Source organism: Arachis stenosperma, chromosome 7 (assembly GCF_014773155.1).
Source record: "Arachis stenosperma cultivar V10309 chromosome 7, arast.V10309.gnm1.PFL2, whole genome shotgun sequence".
Lineage (NCBI taxonomy): Eukaryota > Viridiplantae > Streptophyta > Magnoliopsida > Fabales > Fabaceae > Arachis > Arachis stenosperma.
The window spans coordinates 63,944,942-63,953,945 of NC_080383.1; the positions used below are offsets into that span (position 1 = coordinate 63,944,942).

At 37.1% G+C, this 9,004-nt stretch overlaps 2 protein-coding genes across 2 annotated transcripts; both read right to left on the minus strand.

Annotated features, from left to right (window-relative positions):
- Positions 1-1,430: 1,430 nt before the first annotated feature.
- LOC130940443 (probable receptor-like protein kinase At4g39110) lies at positions 1,431-4,001 on the minus strand. Its single transcript, XM_057868569.1, has one exon. It carries the CDS (start codon positions 3,999-4,001, stop codon positions 1,431-1,433), a length of 2,571 nt encoding a protein of 856 aa, XP_057724552.1.
- Positions 4,002-6,333: 2,332 nt separating this feature from the next.
- On the minus strand, positions 6,334-8,779 carry LOC130940444 (bifunctional phosphatase IMPL2, chloroplastic-like). The gene is made up of 9 exons (XM_057868571.1): positions 8,456-8,779; positions 7,899-8,053; positions 7,744-7,822; positions 7,570-7,664; positions 7,443-7,492; positions 7,145-7,336; positions 6,983-7,072; positions 6,791-6,902; positions 6,334-6,707 (listed from the first exon to the last, which is right to left on the minus strand). The coding sequence occupies exons 1-9, from the start codon at positions 8,617-8,619 to the stop codon at positions 6,637-6,639; spliced, it is 1,008 nt and encodes a 335-aa protein (XP_057724554.1). The 5' UTR covers positions 8,620-8,779; the 3' UTR covers positions 6,334-6,636.
- Positions 8,780-9,004: the final 225 nt, after the last annotated feature.

The window sequence follows — 9,004 nt, forward strand, 5'->3', positions numbered from 1 at the left end:
TAAGCCGATCTCTTTCATCATGTCCGACCTCTTTATAGAAGTCGGGTATGCGGTAGAGGCCACCCTCATAGATGGGCCTTTCATCCTTATTGGGTCTGGCTTTTAATGTCTTGGGACAGGATATGAGTAATACTTATACATATTTTTCTTTTAATATTAATACAATTTATTTTTATATTTAAAAATATTAGTATTAAATATTTTTCATTTTAAAATCACCTTATTTTTTAAAACACCATGACCATTTTTTTTAACAAAATAAAAAAAATAATTTGTTATGGAAATAATTTGTTAGTCTGACACACCAATACATCATAATGGAATGCCTCTACAACACGTAATCTGCTACAACTTCTAGTAGATTACGTTATCCACTATTTCTTGATAAACCCGCTAGACTCTCAGCAGTTTATGCATGGTCCAAGTTCTTCAAAAATCGCGATATTCTCTAACTGTTTATGTATGGCACATTTTTAACGTAATATATGTTACTCTATAATAGATTACGTGCAATTTATAAACTATTATATTCTGTAATGATTTATATAAAAATAAAACAGAACAAAGATGTAACAAGTTTTAAAAATGTTATATTTGCATAAATTTAAACTTCAATTGATTTATTTATGTAATTTGCTCAAAAATATATGTTAAATAATTGTTTCTTTTACTTATTCATTATTTAGAAGGGATACATTAGGAAGAATAAACAAAAACTAAATGAGAGAGGTGTGACAATATCAATTAAAATCCATTCTTGTTCTGTATATTTATTTGTTTTGGAGTATTCAAAGAGATGTTATATTTATATTAGATGGATTTTAATATAATTATGTTATAATAATTATCATGATTATATAATTATTATTAAAATTAAAGTCATATTTTTTTATTTTAGTGATATTTTTTAAATAACACTTTTTAAAAAACGTCATTTAACAATAAAAAAATATTATTTTAATTTTAACAATACTTTTTGACACATCGTAATTATTATAATCACTCTAGCTAATATAATTTTATTAGAATGACTGAATGAGCCTCTGTATTATTCTTTTAGAAAAAAAGTTTATACAAAATCAATACGTGCTTTTATCTAGAAGAGAAGATGCACTAATACGTGAAAAAAATATGATTTACATTTTTTAAAAAAACAAAATAAAACCTAAAAGAATTTTTAATTTACAATTCAATTACTAACTGCAATACTGCATTGAAGGCACATAAACTACTTACAAGCAGTGAATACATGTTCATGTGAGCGCCCACCGTATCTTAATTGCTTCGACTAAAGAGAGCACAAATTAAATGATCCCTGGAGAGGAAGAGTTTCTAGAAGAAAAGGAACATATAGTTTGACATACTACAAAGTATCTGCTATATACTATGCAACTAAGACAACAGTTGGTGTGAACAGGATCGAAATTCGATCATCTACCACTAAGATTGTTAACTTGGGAAAACATTGTCCCAGAATAATCTTCAGTAGCCGGTACTTGGGTTGATCCATTATTGTTATTTACTTCTTGATGAGGAAGTTCACTAGCGGCATTATTATCATCAACCGAGGCGGGGTTGGAAATGGAAGTATGATTAGGTAGAGTAGGAGGGGTAGGAACAGAAGCAGAGGAGTTGCTGAGGTCTTCAACCTTTCCTTGCGTGAAAGCATCTTGAAGCTGCAATGCATACTCCAAATTCCACAACACATCGCCCATTGTAGGCCTATCAACACCATGATCAGCCAAGCACTTCTCAGCAGCCTCTGCAAATTTCTTCATGGATTCAGCGTTCAAAGAACCAATAAGATGAGGATCCACAATTTTCTCAAGCATCCCCTTTCTCTTCCACTGCATTGCCCAATCAGCCAAGTTTACTTGTTCTCTAGGCAACTGAGGATTAATGGCGGCCCTCGCGCATAACGCCTCAAGCAACACCACCCCAAATGAATACACATCGGATTTTTCAGTCAATTGTTGCCTCCTGAAATACTCAGGATCAAGATATCCAAAGCTACCCTTGACGGCAGTGCTAACATGGCCTTGGCCCATAGGAGCATCTTTGGAGAGGCCGAAATCGGAAACCTTGGCCGTGAAATTCTCATCAAGGAGAATGTTGGTGGTCTTAACATCACGGTGGATGATACCTTGTGTTGTGCCTGTGTGGAGGTAGTGAAGGCCGCGGGCCGCTCCGATGCAGATCTCTAATCTCTGCTTCCAAGAAAGAGGAGGCAAATTCTTCCCATAAAGATGCTCCCTGAAATGTCCATTAGGCATGTATTCATAAACAAGAATCATCTCATTGTTTTCATCGCAGTATCCAATCAACGAAACCAAATGTCTATGTCTTAGCTTAGACAGCATTTGAATTTCAGTTTGGAATTCGTTGATGCCTTGTTCTGATTGTGGATTCCCTCTCTTAACAGCAACTTTAGTCCCTTCATCAATCACACCTAAATACACATTACCAAATCCTCCGACACCTATAATATTATTGGAGTCAAAGCTCTTGGTAGCATCTTGCAACTCTGCAAACGAGAAAAACCTGCCTAGTCCCATGGTTGAGGAGTAGAAATTGCTCTTGTTAGACCCCAATGAGTTCTTGCTACTTAAGAAGCTTGCGTCACCAGCATGCAAAGGGAGCAACCATGAAGAGAAACTATTCCTTTTTTGCCAATCCGGCGGCCTCTTTTGCCACTTCATCACCATCGCACCAAGACCTACAAAGGCTCCAAACATCATTGCAAAACCAACCGCTGCCACCGCACCGCGGTTTGAACCACCGGCTTTTCTTCCATCAACACCAAATTCACCATCCAAACTGTCCACGGAATTGCTTATCTTCAAGACCTCAATTCCATTCATAATTGCATTGCCATTCCCACCCTCAGCATTTGCAGGACCAACCTGAACCATTAGCCCCTCAGACATCAAAGAAGCATTAACCACAATGTCTTTGTAATAAGGTGTTGCCAAAGCTCCAGTAATAGCTGACAAATCCAAATTGGGAACTGCCATTTTTCCATTGACATATACATTAAAATAGAGTTCATTTAGCCCTTTGCTCACGATATCACAGAAATGCAGTCTTACAAGGTAATCAAAAGCGGTGTCCACATCAAATTTCCACGAGACATTGAAATTAGGCTCGTTAACACCAGCATCACCCATCTCCATGGCAGAAGCATAAACTGTTTGCGGTGCGATGAGAGGAGAAATGGTTGGTGTATTGGAAGGGAACTTAATGGCAGTGGTAGCCACAGAAACACTCTTTGCCGAATTCTTGTTTGTGAGGTAAGGTGCATCAAAATCAGATACCCATGTTCTTCCCAGTGTGTCATTTGATGAAGTTATTAAAGGACCACCATTGTTGATGCGATGAGCCGTTTGGAAAGCGTAGTTGCTCAAGCCCGAAAAGTCTCCAACGGGAAAAAGCGATGTGGCGGTGTCGAATATGAGGTTATCAGGAGCTGAAACAAGCTCAATGGCATTGATAAATGCTGCGGAGTCCTTGGTTGGAATGAAGAATATGGACAAGTGAGGCTCTGTGGCATTGATGAGGAACTCCTTGACAATGGTGGTGTCATTGTTGACGTTGAAGCTATGAAGCAAAACATACTTATCTGTGTTCACAGAGAAGGTAGCCTTGTGAAGTTCAAAGATAGTGTTCTTGATTGGGTAGAAATGAAGGCGAAGCCAATGAAAACCAGGATGGCTTAGAGGGAATGAATATGTAGCCTGATGAATGAAGACCCTGGCGTTTGAGTAGATTGGGGAGGGTAGTTTGGGAATTGGTTCGTTGGATGAGACTTTGGTGTCATCAGTGGCTTGCAAGAAGGAGCTTGATTCAGATTCTGATTTGAATCTTCTTCCATCAGGGAGGGTTGCTACTTTTTCAGCACCGCAATCTATCAGGAAATTATCTTTTGGAGTGAAGTTGTTTAAAGCAGATGTTGCGCATGAGTTAGAGATGAACACCACAATGATAATAAGGAGGGTAGGCATTGAAGATCAAATTCAAGACAAGAGAATGCTACATTATTATTTCTAAACCTTTTGTTAGTCTGTATTTTGGTTTAGAATTAGAATAAGCGGAAGCCTGAAAAGGAAAAGTGGTGTGTTGTGTGACATAATAATTAGACAAAGAACGTGAGTAGTAATTTTTGTGCTTTGAGAAATTCTTTCTTTGGCTTTATTTAGCATCTACCAATCGAGAAAGTAGGGATCCAAAATGGTTGGGAGGATTTGATTGGAATAGGTCAAACATCTCATGACCTTGCGTTTGATTTGGAATTCAGATTGTTGCCGCGGATAAATGGTGATTTTGGTCCTTTAGAGCTTGGATGCTTTCAAGTAGTGGATGCTATATGTAACTCTTCAAGTCAAGGCTGAAACTTGGTTGAAAGGAAAGAAAATATTTACACACTCCAATGTTAGCATGTTATCACTTATGAACAATGTAAAAAATTACTTTTAATCCATAAAACTTAATTATCTAAATATAAGCGAGCATGATGCATAAAACAACTAACAAGATTAATATTTCAATTAATATTTCTTTTTTATTTTTAAATATTGTTTTGGTAAATGTAGCTTTTCTGCTTAGGCGGCAACTTCAGTTCCTCGAACATGATTCCATGGACGAAGATGAACAGAAACAGTGATGACTTTCCCTCTAAGAGACTGAGGAATCCGTACGCTGCCATGTTGACAGCGGATTATCACAGGAAGCTCCTCCTGCATAAGGAGCTTGACTCCAGCATCCGAGAAGGTCCACACCATACCGTAAATCTTCCTGTTCTTTACTCCACCAATCACACTCCTCTTTCAGCTCCTGTCTCCTGATTTCATCAAATCTTTTTTTCAATTTATAATTAATGCTTTCTTTGCTTTTTTTAAATTTCCTTGACTTGTTTTCTATTTTTTTTTTTTTATATCATGTTTCCCTTTGCTGAAATTAAAGTTTTGCATTTTGTCTGTTTGTGGGAGCTAGTTGTAATTGTAAATGCTATTTTATACCCTGCTAATGTAGTGCTTTAGTGAATCGATTTGGTTCTAATTTTGTAATTGTACTCAGTTAGAGAGAATTTACGGGTTGCAAATAACGAATCCTCAAAAACTGAGGATGATCTGAATTCCCTTCAGTGTGCTGGTCAGATCATTAGAGATGCTCTGAGGCCTCTTGACAATGAATGCAGTAAGCACAATATTTTGGTGATACCACTCAAGCCATTTTAAAATACGACATTTGCCACATTATTAGGTTCAATACCATGTAAAAGCCTTAGCAAATTGATTCTTCAGTTGTTTAGTAATTCTGATTTGTCACATTTATGCTATAGCTAGCAAGTGCAAAGTGATTTTCCTTCTAATTCTAACATGATCATATTATTAGTGACGGAATTTTTTTGAAATAAAATTAAAAAAAAACTTTATTTTAACAAAAAAAATTATTCTAGGATTATATCCCGAAATCCAACATTTTTTTGTGGGGGCAAGTTTGCCGTAACCGGCGAACTTTATAAAATTATAAAATTCGTCGTTTCTCTGGCAAACTTCAAATTCCTAAACATCACAACAGTCTCTTTGCTTTTAATTTGAAATATATATATATACTAGGATCAAAACCGTTAATTTTGAAAAATCTTAGTTTGGTTTAATTTGGGTGAAAAGAAAAGTTGGAGTTAAATACTAGACAAACAACAAGCATGACTTTTTTAACGTTGTCGGCTACAATGACAACCATTATCATAGTCTCCAGGATTACACAGGATTAGACAATAATAAACAAGAATAAGTCATTTAAAAATGACTTAGAATGTTTGTACTTTCACATTAGCTTTTTTTAAGAATAAGTACTCTTGAAAACTTAAAAAAAAAAAATAAAATGCAATTCATATGTTCGTTCAATTATGTATGACACATGCATACAGGCAATAATAGGCAATAATAGTACAGTAGAAATAATGATCCCTAGCACAAAGAAAAACTTAGGAATTTGAAGTTCGCTGTGAATGACGAACTTTATGAATTTTCATAAAGTTCGCGAAGTACAGCGAACTTGCCCCAAAAAAAACTTATTCTGAAATATAATTCCAGAATAATTTTTTAAGAATGCATACTCTTAAAAAATTATAAAAAAAATGAAATGAAATCGTATTTTCAAGTTATTATTTGTTCAATTTTATATGGCACATGCATATAAGCAACAATAGTGTAGTAGGAATGGTGCTCTCCCAACATGAAAAAGAACTTAGGAAATTGAAGTTTGCCAGACGGAGCCACAAACTTTATGAATTTTATAAAATTTGTCGTGCCGCCACCCAAAATACTTCTTTTTTTTTATTCGAGAAAAAATCCCTATTAGTGATGGTTAAAGCAAGCAGTGGGCCTAGATATGTAATTATCTGGGATCTGTAACATACTTCACTGTTCGGATCATCACAAAATTATCATTATGAGATTTAACATGGGAAAAACAGGGAACTTACGTTGTTCAGCATGGCTGGTTCAACTACATTTTAAAGGTGTTGGAAAAATCATGAGCAACCGCTTTTGAACTTTATTAGTTAAATAATGGTCAACAACTGATACCACAACACAGCATTAACAACATCTGAATTCTGAAGAATCCCCATTGTCACTTCCACTGCAATGAATCTATTGTCTGTTGATGGATGTGTTTGTCACCAGCCGCCACGACATTAAAACCTGTGACATGCAGTTCACGAAAACCTCAAGTTGATAACAGGACTAGGAGTAGGAGGAAGCAATTGAAATAAACAAGGACATACTTGTTGCAGTTGAAAGTGGAGAAGCTTCCCAATGAAGTTTTTGTCCTTTCCAATCAGTTATGACACCTCCAGCTCCTTCAATAACAGGTATCAATGCAAGAAAATCGTATGGCTGAAACACAAAAGATCAGCAAAGGTAGGTATGTAACAAACTAGTTTGAATGTGGAAGCAGAGTTGAGAAAATATAGTACCTTGAGACCGGACTCAACAACAAGATCCACAAAGCCAGAAGACAAAAGAGCATATGCATAGCAGTCACAACCATATAATGGAATCTTAACCTGCAGAATGCAAATTAAGAATATTCATCTTGGGAAAGAAAGGGAATCCAAGTAATAACGCAACAGAGCTACCTTGTCCCTAACACGGAAGAATGCGTCCTCTGCATCTCCGCTGAAGAGATGCGGGCTTGTGGTATATAGGTATGCTTGAGAGAGGTTGGAGCAAGCGCGTGTGGACACATGTTTTCCGTTGAGTGTAGTCGTCTCTCCGGTCATCCCGACCCATCTTTCTCTCAAGACAGGTTGATCAATGATGCCAAGGATCTAACCAAAAGGAAAGAAAACAAGATATGGTTGATGATAATGCCAATCACAATACATGGATTCATTAAATGTAAAGGAGCGAGTGATTAAAGAGTGGCATGCATACTGGTGTACCGTTGTGCAGAAGAGCAATCAGAGTTCCAAACAGGGGTTTTCCTGAGGCAGAGGCAGAGTCAAAATGAATGGATGAAATATTTAACGAGTGAGAGGCAACGAATAATGATAGCAGTTACCAGTGATGAAGCTCTTTGTGCCATCAATAGGATCCAGGACCCAGACATAGTCAGCAGTGTCTTGTGTACACCTCCACCCCTTTTCCTCTCCATAACTGCAATTCTCAATATGCCATGAGTGAGTGAATGCAAAAGGCAACAAAGGGTAAAAGGTGGAGTTAAGACTCGACTCACATAGCATGAGAAGGGAAATTGTCTAATATGATGGAAACCATGGCCTCCTCGGCGGATTGATCTGCAATTGTTACTGGACCTGATGCAATAACGACAATTCCAATTCACAAACAGAGAGAAAATGAAAAGCATTGGAAGGTTGGAGGGAGGCATACTGAGGTCGTCTTTCTGAATAATGTCAAATTTACTCCTGAAATACTGACGGATGACCTCTCCGGCAGCATCGGCAACTTTGTTGGCCACGTCGGCAAAGAGGTTCAGGTGGGGAGGCGCATTGGGAGTGGACGCCGCCATGGCTCTGGCTCTGGGTCTGTAAGATGCAAAATTAAAATTAGGTTGGAGTGTGGTAGAGAGTGAGATTGTGGGATTGGGAATATAGTGCGGAAAACCTTGGTGCTTCATCACCAACTCTCACACTCATCCTCACGGGTGTATTCTAACACAACCACCAAAGCATGCCACTACCATGTAAAGACCATGTAAAGCGCTCAATATTTGCTTTTCAGGTTAAAGTGGGCCCCAACACAACAGCGTCTTCAACCACCCCTCTCAAATGCTAAATCTACTTTATATTATTCTTGAAAATTTTGCAATGTATCTACTCTATCTTAAAAAAAAAAATTCTTTTAATCCCAGTTACTACTAGCTAACATCTTTAATTCTCAACAGACACACTTGAAGCTTATTTTAATTCTCAGCAAACAGAACTAACCGTATAGCCTGAAGCCCGCCACCGGTAAAGTGGCATAAGCTCAACGCCGACGGCGCAGCGAAGGATTGTCCATGACCAGCAGTTCTTAGGGATTCTGATGGAAGATGGGTTACTGGTTTTGCCAAAAAGGTTGGTATTTGCGACGCACTAACGGCAGACCTCATCAGTCTGGACTTGGCGTGGGAAAAGGGATTTCAAAATCTAGTGATTCTTCTGTTGTAATTCATATCATTAAGACAGAAGGCTTCATCGTCTGGGGAGCTCCACCGCAGCAGGTGCTTGCATAGCTTGTACAGAATAACGTGATTGCCGAAAGCCCGAAACCCCCTCCTTTAAAAAATTTTCAATTTATTTTACCCAAAAAAACTCAACAATTTCTATGCCAAAAACATTGAACAATTTCTTTGAAATAAATAAATAAATAAATAATCAAATTAGTCTTCGAAAGATCACTTATTCTCTAAATTAGTTTTTGAAATATTTTTTTAATTAAATTTGTCAATTAAAAATTTTAAATAAGTTATTTTAGTCTTTTTGTCACTTTTGTTG

What these genes read in the sequence shown, in the direction of transcription:
- LOC130940443 (XM_057868569.1), bottom strand. Translation starts at nt 4,001, where the DNA reads ATGCCTACCCTCCTTATTATCATTGTGGTGTTCATCTCTAACTCATGC.
- LOC130940444 (XM_057868571.1), bottom strand. Translation starts at nt 8,619, where the DNA reads ATGAGGTCTGCCGTTAGTGCGTCGCAAATACCAACCTTTTTGGCAAAA. An exon ending in TTCTGCACAACGGTACACCA is followed by an intron (nt 7,337 to 7,442) that starts GTATGCATGCCA and finishes CCTTTTGGTTAG; the next exon opens with ATCCTTGGCATCATTGATCA. An exon ending in TCTTCCGTGTTAGGGACAAG is followed by an intron (nt 7,073 to 7,144) that starts GTAGCTCTGTTG and finishes TGCATTCTGCAG; the next exon opens with GTTAAGATTCCATTATATGG.